General features: G+C 37.2%; 1 protein-coding gene across 3 annotated transcripts in view; it reads right to left on the bottom strand.

Annotated features, from left to right (window-relative positions):
• Positions 1–18,254, bottom strand: part of ST7 (suppression of tumorigenicity 7) — a 304,640-nt gene that overhangs the window by 41,372 nt on the left and 245,014 nt on the right. For all 3 annotated transcript variants that reach the window (XM_074193850.1, XM_074193849.1, XM_074193851.1), the window contains exons 10-11: positions 9,186–9,258; positions 7,598–7,700 (exon numbers count right to left, since the gene is read on the bottom strand). In XM_074193850.1, coding sequence (XP_074049951.1) covers positions 7,598–7,700; positions 9,186–9,258 — 176 coding nt within the window. The remainder of the gene's footprint in view (positions 1–7,597; positions 7,701–9,185; positions 9,259–18,254) is intronic.

Below are 18,254 nucleotides of genomic sequence, written 5' to 3' on the forward strand. Positions count from 1 at the left end.
TTAAAGAAAGGAAAATTAAAACAACTTTGAGGTACTACCTCACACCTATCAGAAATGACAAATGCTGGAGAGGATGAAGGAAACAGATATACTAATGATGTGGTAGAGTAGTGAATTGGTCCAACCATTCTGAAAAGGGAAACTCCCAATGGGCTATAACTAAAACTGTACATATCCTTTGATCTAGTAATAACACTACTAGGTCTGTATCCCAAAGAGTAGATACTGGGAGCGGGACACATTTCTAAAGAGAGAAAAATTTCCAAAAACATATTTACTGGGCGGCTAGGTGGCGCAGTGGATAAAAGCACCGGCCTTGGAGTCAGGAGTACCTGGGTTCAAATCCGGTCTCAGATCTGGTCTCAGACATTTAATAATTACCTAGCTGTGTGGCCTTGGGCAAGCCACTTAACCCCATTTGCCTTGCAAAAAAAACAAACCTAAAAAAAAAAACAAACATATTTACTACACCATTGTGATAAACAGGATAAATGAATAATGTCAATAAATTTAGTCTCTTAAATCAAGTTTTTTTTCAGCTATACTTCCACTCCATGTCCTTTATACATACTCAAAGATCTACAATTTGGGGGAGCTTATAATTGGCTTATAGGGTTGATATTGACTTGGAGGACATTTTCAGGGGGGGCGAGTATTGAAAATCACCTAATTGCTTCCCTAGAAATAAGATAAAAAATTGATTTCCACTCCCTTTTCTCTTTTAAAAAACAAAACAAAACAAAAACTTGGAGCAACCTATTCAATTTTTTAAAATTTATATAAAAATAATATTTTTTCAAATGTAACACTGATATGTAATATCCCCCTCAAAACTAGCAAGGACATTTTAGTTCTATTTTCATGCTTGAAGCATTTTAAAATGCTAAGACCCACTACACTCTGTGTTTCCTAAATTGGATTAAGAAACAATTTCATACTCTGTCAATCAGTCTTATAGAGATGCAAAGGTAGGATTGCCATGCTGTTTGCATAAAAATAAAACTTTCATTCTTATAACAATACCCTACAGACACTTCATCACCATATACAATTACTGGGATGTCTCTCTTGACAAGTTTTCTGAAATCCTCATGAAATTGGAGTCTGCAGTGATAGGTGAAATTCTTTTTTCCCCCTTGTGTAATTTTTCAAAGAAATAAATTTATGTCACAAAACTGTTTCTCCTCACCTTTTTCATCCTAATGGCCTTTAACATACTTCATTGCTAAATTTTATCATGATAATATCTACTAAGCATCTAATTCAACTTCTTACAATTTCAATTTAATCTTGACTGTTCAGTCAACATACTACTAAGCCAATCTTTTAAGAAGACAAAATTTATTTGGGGAATTCCTTCATCCTTCCTTGCTTAACAGTTCTCCCAGGTATCTAGTGCTCACATGGTGTCCCACTAATCCCTTTGGTGTACATCTTCATGCCATCTCACTTGCTGTAAATCTTAGTGACAATGTTTGAGCGTCAAGATATTAGAGCTAGAAGGGCAGACTAGCTAGCTAAGTTTGCTTATGGACTTAGAGCGTGTATAAAATTAAGTCTTACACACTTAGTAAATTGTAATCCTCTACCAATGGTTCTTCTCAGCTGTTCCATCCTGTAGCCATCTAGTCCCATAGTATCTGTGATTTTTACTACGAGAAGGTATGAGTGACCTGGGAGAAAGGCATGTTGGAAGATCAGGATATTTTCTGAATGCGAACAAAACATTTTCTTCTTCATAAATGCCTTACTCTATAAGTGTTCAATTTTTCTCCTATATTTTTAGGGTTAGTGGAAGTTATGTATCTTCTTTCTGTCACTATCTATCTGTTGTTCTATCTACTTTTTGTTTTGATGTCCATCCAGGAACATTACAGAACTACCAAGGGCAATTTGTCATAAAGACATTGCTGACCATGGCATGGGTGAAAGAATATACTAGGTCCCCGTGTCCAGAGATTAATTGATACCGAGGGAGATTTTCACATTTCAATGATTAAATTTCATTGATTAAAAAAGCGAAATGCCTAATGCCTATTGTTTGTTATCAATATTAGGGAATGTTCATTTTGTTGGAGCAAATCTTAAAGAAATAAAAAAGGCTCCTCTTATTCAGGACAAATCCCAATACACATAACAAAGATGAAGATGTCCATACATTATCTCTATTATCTGACTGGATAGAATTCGCTCACCTATTTCTTTTTTCTATCAACATATTTTTTTCCATTAAGAATAATAATATCATAACAACTAATATTTTTATAATGCTTAATATGCTAAGCATTTTTATCTCATTTGATTGTCACAACAATTCTGGGAGGAGGGTGCCATTACTATCCCCATTTCACAGGTAAAGAAACTGAGGCAAACTGTTCAGAGACATATAGCTAGTAAAGGAGGCTAGATTTGAACCTAGTCTTGCTGACTCCACACCTGATAAAGGTAGGGGAGAGGAGAAGGAGCATATTTTAAAAACAGGAACCTATTTTTCTATCAAAGTATACTGCAGTTAGAAATAAAAAAGAATTCAGGACTGGGAACAAGGGAAGCAAAAAATATAAACAGGTCCTTTTGCCATGGCTATCCTAATGCAACAGGGAAGAAATGATTTCATTCAATGTTATTATTACTCTGAAATATCCAAGCAGCACATATATAAATGAATTACGCATAAGTGAATAAATTATGACTTAAAGTCAATACAACATACATTTTTAGCTCTAATAAGTACTCATTATCATATACCTGATGAATTGCTTATTTTTAGAGACTAATTTACTTCTTTGTGGATCTCTGGGGCGCTATTTAATTCACAGGAAGTATGAATTTACTAACTGGACCTTAGTGGCCAGAGGGAGTTCAATGTAACCTCCTCCCATTCCACCTCCAAATGAGCGATTTAATTGTCTTTTCCCACAAGTCACATACTGGGAAGTGTAAAACTGAAGTAATATATATGAGCAATAATGAGCTATACAATGCTTAATTCCTTTAAGAACAATTTTTTTAACTTGAATGATTTTGGATGGAATTTAAAAATATATTACTATCTTCCTCACTTTCATAAATAAGAGTATCCTGAACCTTTTATTTTTATTGATGGCTCAGATCACTATGATGACCTTTATTTATTTACTAAGTTTAATATAATTTTCTTTACCCTTTCTTAGTGTTAGCTGCATCAATTGCCTCTTACAGCTCTTTTCCTTTTACTGTGTAATGAGAAATCAGATTATCCAGGAGTCAGAACTCTATAAGTTAAGAGGCAATAAACTCTGAACTATGACTAAATCTCATCACCTTCCCTTTCTCTAAGGTTTCATAATGGTAATTTTAGTGATTCAAAAATCTGTAGAGAATGAAGGGAAATGGAAAAGGCTATCTCCTGATCCCCAGTTTTAAGCTATGTTTTTGATGGTCAAGACTGTCAGAAATCATGCTAAACTTGGAAAAGGCTACTAGCACTACTTTTTTTTACATTTCTATACAAATGTAAAATCTAACAGCTACTACTTATAATGCCTGCTCTGAAAGGATAAGTCAGTATTATTATTATTTTTTTTTCCGGTTTTTGCAAGGCAATGGGGTTAAGTGGCTTGCCCAAGACCACACAGCTAGGTAATTATTAAGTGTCTGAGGCCCGATTTGAACTCAGGTGCTCCTGACTCCAGGGCTGGTGCTCTATCCATTGTACCATCTAGCCACCCCTAGTCAGTATTATTTTTAAGAATAATTAGTATGTATCCTGGATGACAATTCTGTAGTCCTACATATAATATGTATGTATGTGTATGTATGTATGTATGTATGTATTATGTAGGGTGTTTTTCATAAAGCAAAACTATCCCCAGGAAGTTTACTTATGCAAGGCAATTAAGAAAGAGTTCTTTAAAAAAAGAAAAGGGGGTGAAAATGATTTGCCCTATATAACTGAGAGTGACCATATATTTTGTAAAGTAGATTTAACAGAGGGATCAATAGAGTCTTGAGTCTAGAGAAAGGTTTCCTTTATGAAAGGAGTATCATTTTTTCTGGGAATCACTGATACTTCTATTGTTATTTTTTATTCCCATCTCTGCTTAATTTCTGTTTCAGTTAAGAATAAAGTTCATCTGGCGCCTACTCTACCAACCACTACCTCTGTTTATATAATTTCATATATCCTAATCCATGAGAGAGCAAGCTCCAACTTCTTCTCATTCTTCTGTGTTGAATTCTGTCTTTTACTTTCCTTTGTCTTGTATTCCAAGATCTCTCCTTTTTAGTAGACACTATCAGGTCTTGTGCTATCTGGATTGTGATTCTTATACTAATTCTTTCTGGAAGCCTGCATTATTCATTCTTTGATGTAAGGCTCTGGATATTGGCTAAGACATTCCTGGCAGGTTTCCTTTATAATTCCTCTTAGGAGGTGATTGTTGAGTTCTAAATTTGCTCTTTTACTCTAATAGATCCAGGCAGATTTCATTTATGATTTCTTGAAAAAAATTTAAAAAGTAATGTTTTCAGGGAGCCCAAAGATTCTTAAATTATTTCTCCAACTGTTTTTTTTAAATCAGTTTTTTAAAACAAATACTAGAGCTCATTTTTTTAATTTTAAAATTTTGTTTTAATTTTTCTTGCTATCTCATAGCTATTAATTTCTGTTCCAGTTTTTAGGTATCCCATTTCTTCAGTAAAGTTTACTATATTTTCTTTTCTAATCTACTTTTTTTTAATTTTTCCCTCAAGTGCTTTTATTTCATTTTTTATGTCTTGCTTCACTTCTTCTGAAAGTCATGTATTTTTTAGTGGAAAATGTACTTTTCTCCTTGAGTTTCTATGATCATCACAAGATTAACTTTGCAGTAAATTTTTATACCAATGTATTTTTTTAATTGATTTATCTATTCATCTAAATTAGGGCTTGTTCCAGGGCCAGTCTCTGCCTCCACTGTACTTTTGGGTGGGATAATTAACCTTGCTTGATCTTGCCATGGGTCATTACACTGCCCTCTACTACCGAGGGTTTGCCCACCCCCACCCCCCGGATTTCTGAGGTTCAAAGCACTGGATCTCTGTAGCATTTTATGACAACCTTAGGGAAATTAGAGGACCTGAATTTGGTCAATCTCAATCTAAGTGCTAGCTATAGCATCACAGTGGTTATGATCTGCTTCTTCTTCTACCTTTAATCCCTTCTTTTACACAATGGTTCTTTGAATACTTGAATTCAGCTCTAATATCACCCTTTAACCAGACTTAAAAAACCTCACTTTCTTCAACTGACTCTCATTTGGTATGCCTTCCAGGCCCATTTTATCCTGCTGAACTCTTCTGAAGTTGCTCTAACTTGCAAATGTCTTATTTAAAATATGGTAATTAGAAATGAATTCAATATTCTGACTAGGACAGTAAGACAATGTTCTTCATTTTAGATAGATGACTCTTTTTTTTTTTTTAGGTTTTTGCAAGGCAAATGGGGTTAAGTGGCTTGCCCAAGGCCACACAGCTGAGACTGGATTTGAACCCAGGTACTCCCTACTCCAAGGCCGGTGCTTTATCAGTTATGCCACCTAGCTACCCTGACAGATGGCTCTCTTAATGCTTCCTAGAATAGCCTTAGTTTTTTTGTGGCAGCCAAGGCACATTCTTGACTCTTATTGACTTAATACATTTTTTTAAAGAAAAACTATTATGTTCTTTTATTTTGTATTTGCAAAGCTGAAATTTAAAAAAACTAAATATAAATATTTGCATTTATGACTATATTTCAACATATTAGATTCAGCTTGTTCTAATCTGCCAAGTTCTTTTTAGAATATAGTTCTGTCATTCAACATATTATATGGTTTACTAGCTTTTGTCTATACATTTGATGCATTTTCTAAGCCTTCATTCATCCGAGTCATTCATATAAATGTTGCTGAAGAAAGAAGTCACCCTCCAAGTTGACATCAACCTATTATGATTGCTCCTTGGGTCCAGCCTTTCAAATAGGTCTCAATCAACACAACTGTACTATTATCTAGACCACATTTATCCATTTAATCCAAAAAAAAATTGCACAAGAGAATCTGTCAAAATGTTTTCCTGAACTCAATATTTGTCCTTTTTCCTGATCTACCAGTCTGAAGAAGCTAATCTGTCACAACCTAATGTTAATGAAGTCAAGCTGGATTTTAATGAACAGGGTTAGCCTTCCTGGATGCTCATGAAAGAAGTCAAGGTCATTAGTATACAGCTTTCGGCTTCATCTTCTTCCCCATTTCAAACTAGAAACTACATTTGCTCTCCTCCAGTCCTTTGTCATTTTTCTTGTCCTCTTTAGTCTTTCAAAGCTCAGTGAAACATCACTCAAAGTTTGGCAGTTACCTCTTCAATTTGCTGGATATGGTTCCTTCAGGCCTGATGCCTTGAATTCATTGGGGATAACTAGATACGCCTTTGGCATCTTCCCCTTCTGCAAATTTAATACTTCACCACTAAAAACATCAACTTGACTTGAGTCAATAAACATTTGTAAGGCACCCGCTATTCTATATGTCATTATAGAAAAATTCCTTCCTTGAATTATTGTAGCCATATGAGAAAAACAAGTTTACCTTATTAATTTACTCCCTAATAAAACTCATTCAAAGACAGTAGATATTATACCTGAAAGAGGTGTTCAAAAGGGCTAGTGAGGAAACTAAGTTATACTTGGCTAAGGTAAATCATGTCTTTTGCTCCCTAATAAGAATTACTACTAGGCAATGCATATGCATTTAAGTTTTGATCTTCCCCAGCAAAGTGCTCTGCCAAAAGAAATGCTTAGTAGATGATTGCTGAATTGGTGAACTTACTGAACAGAAAACTGTAGCAAATTACAAAAAAATGCAAAAAACCCCACTACAGGGTGGCTGGCACTGAAATTCTCAAACGGAACAAATAATGGCACTTTTAAATTTACTCAGTCATGTGATTTACATTTGAAGACTGATTTACTCTGAGTTTAAAGTGGATGAAGGATCCTAGTACCAGAGTTGAAAGTGACCTAAACCTCAGTACTATGCAATCCGAACACTTCATTTTTGAAAAGAGGAAACATGGGCTCAGGAAGGTTAAGCTGATTTGCCCAGAGTTCCGTGGCGAGCCTCAGAGGCAAGATTTGAATCCAGATCCTCCGCCTCCAGAGCCCGCAATCTTTCCGCTATTTGCACTTTAACCATGTTTTAGTGTTTCTACTAAAGCCCTTTCTTCTTACAATTTTTTCTGTTTGACTTCCTTTTTCCTTCTCATACATTTTCTTGCCTGATGCAATGCCGTTTATTCACGGAGACACAAAATGCCAAGGCGCCCAATTCGATAATTTGTTCTCGCCCAGATTTATTTCCCGAGGCTTCGGGGCCAGACTTCAGCTAGCCCCGCGCCGAGCCCGAGCCCGGCTGACCCTGGGCTGGCACGCGGAGGGCCCCGGCTCAGAACGCGGTCACGGTCACGGTCACGGCCGCGGCCACGCCCACGCCCCCTCCCAGGCGCAGCCAGCCCGGCCCCGGCCCGGCCCAGCCCAGCCCGGCCCCGGCCCCGGCCCAGCCCGGCCCCGGCCCCGGCCCCGGCCCCGGCCCCGGCTCACCTTGGGCACGTGGGGGTTGAACTCCACGGCTCTGTGGATGGCCTCCACCGCGTTCATCTCGGCCGTGCTCAGCCCGCGCCGCGACGCCGCCTCCGGGGAGAACCTGGAAGGGAGGGACAGACGGACAGGGCGTTGGCCGGGGCTGCCGCGGGCCCGGGGGGCTCCCGCAGGGCAGCCGGGGGGGCTCGGGGCCGGCCCCGAGAGCCAGGCCCGCGCCAGCCCCGGCGGAGGCGGAGCGCCAGCTTGCGTCTACTTGTGCCAGAAAGTCATTTTCTCTCTCTAAATAACTAATCTAAAGTGCCTACGGGTACCTGCTCAGTTTGGGGGGGCGGGGGGCGGGCGGGGGCGGGCAGGGGGGGCTTCAAGGGCCAGACCGTGTAGGAAAAAGAGAAAACCATGTTAGGGAAGAGTGGGGTGTTAAAAACAGAAGTTGGGGAGATCTGGAGGGTGGCCCCACCCCAGTGTCGTCGGTGGCAGTGTGGGGAGTCAAGGTGGTGGCAGCGTCGGCAGCAAGCGGGTCTGCTGTCGGCTGGACCGGCAGGGGTGTGCATGCCCAGACTGGGGGCAAATCGGCTGCCCCAGTGGATGAAAAAAAACCAGACCATGCAATCTCTTTCTCACCTCACACCCCACGGCTAACTCCAGAGCTGTACTTGGCAGGCAGACACCACAGGGAAAGCTGTGACACCCCTAGCCCTGCCCTCCCAAGTTGGAGTCGCTGTGTAGGGAGAAAAGATGTTGCAGTAGGTACTGGCGATCTACAGGATAAAAAAAAAAGAATGAAAGAAAATTACTTCGATCTTGAAGTGCACACACACTGAACAGCAAACCTTTCTGAGAGCAGGAAAAGAAAACAGCCTCTGCCCTATCTGCTTCCCGACTCAAGAGAGGGCTGCACGCTTGGGAGAGCTGAAAAACCATCACGCTAATCTTCTTTCACCTGCCAGTCATCCTTGACTATTTTAATAGAAAGACTATGCCACACCCACCTGCCTAGTGGATAACGTGAGCAAACACCACCGGGGACGCTGGCTGTCAAAATGAAGTGATGCTGGTGGGGGGTGGGGTGGGGTGGGGGTGATGGGGGTGTCCTTATTTTGTTGGTTTGTATTGAAGAGGCAAAGGATGTGTGACTCCCCTCCCCCAGGCCCTCCGCCATACTATGGGTTTTCATCAAAACCACTATCTGTCTTGGATTGGTGAAGGAGGAAGATAAAAGCAGAAAAAAAAAAAAGGAAAAGGAAAAGGAAAAGGAAAAAGGAAAAGAAATAAAGGAAGGCATCTCATCCAATTCCCAAGCAGGCCTTTTTTGGTATGGACTATCTGGCAGCCATCACTTGGGAGGTACTGAATTTGATAAGTGTATATAAATCCCTCTTTAGGGACCCACACACACTTACAGTACTCAAGGGAGATACAGTCTGTTCTGCTAACAGTGAAAGAAAAGATCAGCAGACTTTGGAAAATGCATGCTCAGAAGCAGCAATCTCATAGACTAAGAGAAGCCTCTGGTGGAAAGGGCTCAGAGCAACCCATCTCTGTAAGTTGATTCAGGCACTTAGCTCAGCAGAAGTTACGATTCACTTACTTGTCAGAGACAGCCCTTGCTTTGAGCAATGCAGCTGTGTAGCATATTGTGGCCGATTTGGGTAAGCTTATATCTGTTGGGGGGAAAAAAAAGAAAGCAAGAAGGCTTGTAAATTTTTGGAAACAAAGAGTAATTATTTTTAAAACACCATTATTTTAATCATGCTACTCAATTATTATAATATAAATTATTTATACTTTAAAAGTTAGAGGTAGGTTTAGGTTGCTTTATGCAATGAAATGCATTCCTGAAATGATCCTTTTGTAAATTCAATATTTGAAAAGGATCTTGGTAGGAAACTTATTAGGAATCTTTCTGTAAGAAAATAAAGAGGGGCAGCTGGGTGGCACAGAGGATAGAACACCAGCCCTGGAGTAAGGAGGATCTGGTTTCAAATCCAGCCTCAGATATTTAATAATGACCTAGCTTATGTGACCTTGGCCAAGCCACTTAACCCCATTGCCTTAAAAAAAAAAGAAAAGAATCATCTTCTAATTTATCTCTTTGAAATCTGGATTTTCTGATATTAGTTTGACTTGAAACAGCCTACATCTACAAATGAACAAACTCAGATATTAAAAAAAAATATATGGAGAAGTTATTCTCCCTTTATTTTGAAAGACAAAGTTCTTCCTAACTTAAAGAAACATCTGGTAAGCAGCATTCTATTTGAAACTTCCTTAACATGAACATAAGACATTGACCTGGAAAGCAAAATAGTTTTTAACCGTTCTAATTGTTTGTTCTTTTTAAATGAACACTTCCCCAAAAGGTTTTTCTTTAGTAATCAGATTTATGTTATGTTTTTAATAGTTTTTAAGTGGTAGAATCAAAGAATCTCTGAGTGGAAGAGACCTTATGGGTCATCTAGGCTAATTCAATCAATCAACAAGTAATTATAAAGTGCCTACTATTTGCCAGGCACAATGGATTCAAGCACAAAGAATGAAATGCTCTTATATTCTAAAAGGAAAGACAGTAAGGACACATAAAAATAAACAATATATGTGCCCAAATACACACAGACGTGTATATGCATGCACATGATTTAAATACAAGGTGCCCACAGAACTCAGGACTACACCTAAGTAGTTATAGTGCTAGGCCTGAAATCAGGAAGAACTGAGTTAAAATTTTGCCTCAGACACTTACTAACTGTGTGACCCTGGGTAAGTCATTTAATCTTGTCTGCTTTTATCCAGTGGAGAAGAAAATGGCAAACCACTCTAGTATCTTTGCCAAGAAAACTCCAAATAGGGTCATGAAGACGCACCATATCTGAAAAACAACTTAGTTAACATATACAATTTATATAACTCCCATACCTGATTAAAAAATCACCTCTACATAATACTTGAGAGTGGTCAACTAGCTTTGATTTAAAGACCTCAAAAATGAGAAGGAATCCCAGACCTTGGAAGAATTTGGAAGAGTGTGTTAGGAAGTTTTTATTTATATAAAGCTTAAACTTCCTTCTTTTGAAACTTCCACCTATTGATTCTAGTTCTATTTCACATTCTATATCCAAGAAAAATCTACTGAGCACTCCTAGTTCAGAAAATGGAAGACATCTCTAAAGAAATATAATTTACTTCTATTTTTCTTTTGTCTGCTTCTAAGAAATATGATTTTTCCTTCTTTGTCCAGAGAGTTCTCCTTAGCTTCTATAGAAAGACTTAGAGTGAGAAAGATTTGATATACAGGTAAATAAAAATAGATGTTATTGACATCATAGATGACAATCGGTTCTAGGAGTACTTTTTGGTCCTTTCTGAAATATTTATTTTAAAATTTGACTAATCATAATGTTTTAGCATTTACTTAGAAATTCCAACCAACCTTAGGCACCAAAACAGCTTCTTGTGGAAGGGTTTCCTAGCCCAGAACATGCATGATAATAAGAGCTAGACCCTGGAAGTTCTCAGTGCAGGATAGAGGAACATTGACAAATAGAAATACAGCAAAAGATGTTCCTTACATAGTTAAGTTTCCATATACAAAGAGGCTTAGTTAAAATAATAATATAAGTAAAGCCTCTTAATTAAGCAATGGAAGATTTTGGAATCTTATCAAAGAAAATAAAAAATTCTTCCATTTCCTCATCCAGTAATAAAAACTCATAAAAGATTACTACATAACTTGATTTTCAAAGAGAAATCTTCAACAGAGGGAAATTGCAATGGTTTAATAATAATCAAGGAAACTGTAAAAAGTCTCAGCATAAGGTATTTCCTTAAAACAAAGCTTATTAAAAAATTTACATTTAACTTAAGATTTAGAGCCAATCTAAACACAATCTAGAACAAAGATATTTAGGAAATGATGGAATTGGGGGCCTATTTTTTGTTTTTCTTAATATGCATAGTTTACCCAGTGCAAAGCAACAAACTATTGAATTTCCTGGTTTCTAACTAAATTGTCAACAACTTGAGACAAATAGTTTATTTAAAAATTTGGAGTTTGATCAGGAATGGTGCTAAACAGTAAAATTCTATCCATGTCAATTTTAAGCAATTTAGTAAACATTTGAGTGCTCAACCAACCAAAGGTAGGGTGGTGGAGAGAGACTTCTGAGGTCTGTCCTCTGTACTTGGAGCAGGACTCTGGGGCTCTGACCACTTTCAGATCCTGATTGCAGTCTAGGTCCCCCCATACAACAGCAGGATCCCCCCCCCCACCTCAGCCCCATGGCAGAGGGGTGTGCTTGTAGTCATTCACAGACCAGGAGGAAGGATAGAGCCTCAGACACTGAGATCCTTGTGGGGGGGGGGATGTCCCAATAATACTCAAAAGCTCAGTAAGCACCCCAAGACCAAGAGGCTTTTCATTGGTCTCCTGCCTGCCTAGAATCTTTCTGGTTTCTAGTCTACAGCTGCTAAAGCAATTGTACATGTAAGTGCTAAATAAATGCTTCTTTGATTAACATATATGTGATAAGTGAATGAGATCGATGGTGTGGATCAGAAAGGCTCCATTAAGGAGATAGTATTTAACTCTGACCTTAAAAAAAGGACAGGCAGAATTTCAATAGATGGTATAGATACATGGGCAGGAATTGGGAAGAATAGGGCCATTTTTAGCATAATGAAAGCATGAAGCAACAATACATAACATCTTGGGTCTTTCTATTCCCTACAACTTATATACTTTTTCTCGTAAGGGTATAATTTATCTATTCTATATGTATCTTGCATACTCTGACTTATGGACATATTGCTTCATTCATTAGAATGTAAGATCCTTGTAGGCAGGGACTGTTTTTTGCGTTTTCTTTATTTCCTAAGTATCTAGCATAGTACTTGGAAAAGTACTAAACTTATATTATACTAAACTTACTACTAAGTTTTAATATACATACTTGTGAATGAATGGAGGGCACAGGAGGGAGACAAATTTGGAAAGGGAAGTGGGCCATGAACCTAGGTTAAGGACATTATTCATTAGTTGAGAGGGAATGATAAGAGGTGTGTATATTAGGAGAGCCTAGGCCAGCAATAAACACAGAATTTTTAACACTAAGTTCAGCAATGTGAGACTAATGGTAATTGAAGCTAGTCAAAAGTCATTCTGCAGCAGTGTTTTGACAAATAGAGCATTTTGAAGTGATGTTAGGGGTTGGGACCTGTCTTCATAATGGTCAGTGAATGTAGTTGGTCTGGGTTTACTAAGTCAAGGATAAATCCTTAAGTGAAGAAATTATTTCTTCACTTTTTGGGCTCATAATAAGTGCTTAATAAATATTTGTTGAATGAATTCATAAAAGTTCTCTAGGACTATGAGAGTTCTGGATATTTTTGAGCAATAGTATCTTATGTTTGGGATATTAATTATATTTGGGTAAATATTATTTGGGTATATATAATTTTAATTTGGCAATTAATTATTAAATGTAAGGCTTTATTAACAACATATTGAGCCCTGAAAATAGTGTGATGTGCATTGGTTTGGGAGTGAGAGGACCTGGGTTCAAATCCCACCTCTGATATTTACTATCTTGGTGACCTTGAGTACTTTATCCTACTGGGTCTCCATACAAGTGCGGTTGGACTAGATATTCTCCGAGATCCTTTTTGAATCTTGTATCTATGATTCTGTTATCCCAAGATGGGGAGACCATTTAATTGATTGGTCATTAGATCATGTGAAGGAGGTATATTGGTAAAGTAAGGTGACTGTGAAGGAGGTACATGGTAAAGTAGGGAGGGCTCAGCTCACAAGAGTTTGAGGATGAAATGAGGAAGAAGAGGTAGCTTTTCTTTCAAAAAGTTAGTCAATGAAAGGGAATAAATATGAGATGGTTATCTTAATGGGTTACCACAGTCTTGGAAAGCTATTTTTTTGGTTGTTATTTTTAAAGAATAGGTGCAAAGTTGAGATTGAAGGGACATCAGTATATGTTTGGGTAGAGCAGACAATCTAGTAGATGGATGCTGAAGAGATGAGTGAAAGAAAGGATAACAGATGAAGCAAGGTCCTGTGGGAGAGATGACCAAGTACAAAGGTGGAGGAATGAGCATTGGAGAGAAGGTTAAAGATAAAAATGAAATCAGAAATTTAATTGTAACAATAAGACAGGAGTTGGGCACAAGAATTAATTTAACAATTGGGAAATAGATACGGCCTCTTTTGCATATTCATCTTTTTATTAACATTTTTAGAACACAACTAAAAGTTCTATTTTAAATATAAGGACTTCTGTTTTTTATTTTCTAACAAGAGGTTACTTTAAAAGGGCAACACAAAACTATGTTAAAAATTAAAGTAATTAAAAAGATTTTAGAAGGGAAACAGCAAAACAGAAACTCTATAGCATGTACTGATTCAAACTGTATATGTTAATAACCACTAAATTAACCTTTTTTAAAGCTCCATTAGGAGAAGCAACATGACACCATTGGTAGAGATCCCTATCAGGGTCCAAAAGATGTAGGTGCTGAAAATAGAAGAATACATACTAATTGCAAGTGGGCAAGTCATTTAATCTCTAATCACAAGCAAGTCTAAAACTATAATTTACATATGAACTGCTGATCTGGATTGAGGGAGGGAGTTCTCACATAAGGAATTCCTTAGGCCAATGAAATCACAAAGTACAGGCACCCCTACCCTCCAAAAAATGTTCCTATCATTTTTACTCTACTAATACTTCCATATTCTATAACAATCATGGGAAAGCAGACTTTATGTCAAAAAGTTTCTTTGATGTTTAAATTTTCAAAGTTGCCAATATTTAGCAAAGTATGTGTGTGTGTGTGTGTGTGTGTGTGTGTGTGTGTGTGTGTGTGTGTGTATTTGCAAACAATTATATTTAATGGGGAAAAAGTGACTTGCCAAAAAAATGTATAAAACTTATTGTAGTTACAAAGTATTTATTCTTGGGACTATGTTATATCAGTAATTTCTCAAAAAATTAAGATAACATATTCCAGATTGGTATAATTAAAAAGGCATAAATTTCTAAGGGGGATTAGCAGAAAGGAGAAAAATAGTCGTGATAGTTAATATTGCCCTGGTTGGAGTATGTGCCTGCCACAGAACTGTCAAATCAGTAAATTTGTGCTTTTGTCTAGTAATACCTGCCATATGAATCTGAGAAAATATCTGTGTGTTTTGGCTTACATTTCTAGAGGCTAAAAGAACACTGAGAATTAAGTCATTCTTATTTAGAGGAAAGTTAGTACTTATGAGCTGGTTACCCTTTATGGAAGGAATACTTATTACCTTGCTGTTTTGTTTTGTTTTGTTTTTAGTTTTTTTTCTTTGAAAGGCAAATTGGGTTAACCCAAGGCCATACAGCTAGGTAATTATTAAGTGTCTGAGGCCGCATTTGAACTCAGGTACTCCTGATTCCAGGGCTGGTGCTCTATCCACTGTGCCACCTAGCCGCCCCTATATTACCTTATTTAAAAAAAAAGTTCCAAGAGTGTATATCTTTGTTTCTTCTCCTTATATCTTCTTACTGCTAAGAAAATATGTAGAATTGTATGGAATATAGATATTGTAGCTAGTGGTGATGGTGAATCTAATTATATCAAAACTTCTGAGCATGTAGTATTCATAAATATAATTTGCTTTTGAGTCCTTCTGGTTATTAACCCAGAGGTAAAGGAAAATATAAAAGCCTTCTTAGCAAATTTGTCTAGAATATTAAAGTCTTCAGGAGACTCCTTTTTAACAATGTCATGTCTAACAAACTGACAAGTTCAATATTTTCCTCTACTTTTCTACTTTTTTCTAATAATCATATCATGCTGTTTTACCCTCCACAAACTCTCTCTCTTCCCTTCTCAGTATTCACAGAGGTATCATTTTAATTCAAGATTCACACTGCATTAGATGGACAACTGCAATAACCTCCTATTTCATCTGGAAGTTTTCCCCAACTCCTCTTAATCCTATTATCTTCCCTCTGTCAATTATTCCTTATTTATGCTTTGCATATGTTCATTTGCAGCTTGTCACTCCCATTAGATTGTAAGCTCCTTGAGGATCTCATTTTGTATTACCTGTCCTTAAATGTGTCCTGGAACATAGGTACATTTAAAAATGTTTCTGATTGAATAAATTACTTATTAAGATTTTTATGAGTTTTGACTGTCCCTAATACCAAAAAAAAAAAAAGCATCCTTATGAATTCTGATGCCAAGGAGACAGAGGAAGGAAATTATTGGATGTCTCCTAAGTCTGTGAATCACAGCAATGACAAAGGATACCAAATGCATTTTTCTCACTTAAAAAGTAGAATTGATTTCCTTAGGGGCCTGAAAACTCAGTATTAGCTCTAATGTTCCACTTGGCATTCATCTATCTGTTCTCTCATAACAAGTGTTTTTCTGGAAAGGTCAAAGATTTTCCCCCAAAATGTCTTCAATATGAGTATGTGAAACTTATGCAAGTGATTTCATAATATAAAGTGTAATCCTGTGGTCAATTCACAGAACTAATCCTTCTCTCCTTGACTCCTCTATAAGCCAGACTTCCCCAACTATTTACTTTCCTTGTATCTTTCTGATCTTATTCCAAGTCATCTGAATCTTTATGTTCTCTGATAACATACTAAGAATTTCCCAGTCTATTTATACAGCTAAATTCATCCCTGCTAAGGACTTGAACCTTATCACTGTCAAATCAATCTCTTCCTATTCCACTGCACTGTTTAATTTGGTCAGTCCTGTGTTTTCTAATATAGGAAGGAGAGGACACACACTTAGCCAGCCAGATAAGCCAAAACAATAACCGGGATTAGTGGAGTAATACTAATATTGTCATATAATGTGAAGGATCCTGGCTCTGGAGTTACAGCTCCTGAGCCAATATGTCATTTATACTTTACCCACTTCAAATATTTTCTAAAGAGGTATTCTAGGATTTCAAAACACAATAAAACTTGCTTAGTTTATGTGGACATAATTCACAAATTACTCTCATTTACTTAACTGAGTTGGTGATATGTCAGGAAATTAAATTTAGATCAGAACTCAAAGGCTATTTCAAATTTTAAGTTCAGCATTTCAACTTAGCATCAAATAAATCCTAGATTTGATTTATCTGTAGTTGTCATCTTTGTAGTCATATTCATGCAATTACAAATGAGGATATGTCTTTGAGGCTTCTGAAAAGGAAAATGGATGATGAAATACTCTATTTTACAACTGTTCATGTACAATGTTCACTAGACTGTTTGCCACTGGGGGGGAGCGGGGTACAAAAGGAGGGTTGAAGAAAACTGTATAATTCATAAATATGCAAGTGGATGAATGTTGGAAAATTTTCATAACATGTAAATGGAAAAATAAAATATTAATAAAAAATATTCTGATTTACATGTAATAATCTCAGTATCTTAAGAGTTGAGAAATGAATTCAGATATGATCTCATCTAACCCTTTTCTCAATGCAGAAATTTATTCTACAATATTCCTAGAGGATATTGCCATTTTTTAAATGACCTTTAGTCATCCTTGACCATTTCTTCTTTACTTTCCCACATCCAATTAGTTCTTAGGTCCCAGTGATTCAGTCTTTACACAATCTCTTATCAGATCCCTTCTCACTGTACCACCATTCTAGTACAAGCCCTGATCACCTCTCAATAGGATTATTGAAATTACCACCTAATTGTTCTCTCTACCTCCAGTTTTATTCCTCTCTAATTTGTTCCTCATACATATATAATCTTTCCAAGGCATAGATCTGACCATGTCCCTCTCCTGCAAAAAACAAACAAACAAACAAAAAAAACCCAAACCTTAGTTACTTCTCTATTTTATTCTATTGCTCTTAAAATAAACTTCATATCATACTCCTTCCTATCCCACCCCCTCGACATTCCAAGCAAATTGAGTATCTAGCTGTTCTCTAAACATTCCACTGCCATTTCCATAAATGGTCAGCATCTGCCACTCATGCTCAGAGGTACTTCCTCCCATTTAGATCTCTAAACCTTGGCTTTCTTAGGTTCATTTAAAGTTTAGTTTCCTCCAAAGAGGATTCTTCCAGTTGTTAGTTCTCTTCTTCCTTAAATGACCTTATATTTATGCATTCACAAGGTATTTCCCCACTCCCCAGTAGAATATAGGATCTAGACTCTTTTGCATTCATTTTTGCAAGCTTAGTATAAAACACAAAACTCTGAACAGAATAGGTCCTTAAATAATTAACTAGTTAATTAAAATGAATTTTTAAAGTTAATATTCATTCTCTAACAAATATCTGTGCACTAAGGCTTATTGGTTTTATCTTCAATGCATTTCTCACATAAGTCTCTTTCTCCAGATGCTGTCACCAACTCACTCCGGAGTGAAAGGTTATGGCTTCCTGGTCAACCTGCCTGAAATATCTTTCCATTCTGGTCCATCCTCCACTCAGCCATCAAAGGGATACTCCTTTGACTATGGCATCCTCCTTAGCAATCTCCAGTGGCTCCCCAATACCTTAAGGATCCAATATAAAATCCTCCATTTGCCTTTTGAAGCTTCCATAACCCAGCTCTTTCCTACCATTCTAGTCTCCCTACACCTTATCTCCAATCCAGTAACACTACTCTCCATGTTGCTCAAGACACTCCGG

The sequence above is a fragment of the Macrotis lagotis genome, chromosome 7 (genome assembly GCF_037893015.1).
Source record: "Macrotis lagotis isolate mMagLag1 chromosome 7, bilby.v1.9.chrom.fasta, whole genome shotgun sequence".
Taxonomy (NCBI): domain Eukaryota; kingdom Metazoa; phylum Chordata; class Mammalia; order Peramelemorphia; family Peramelidae; genus Macrotis; species Macrotis lagotis.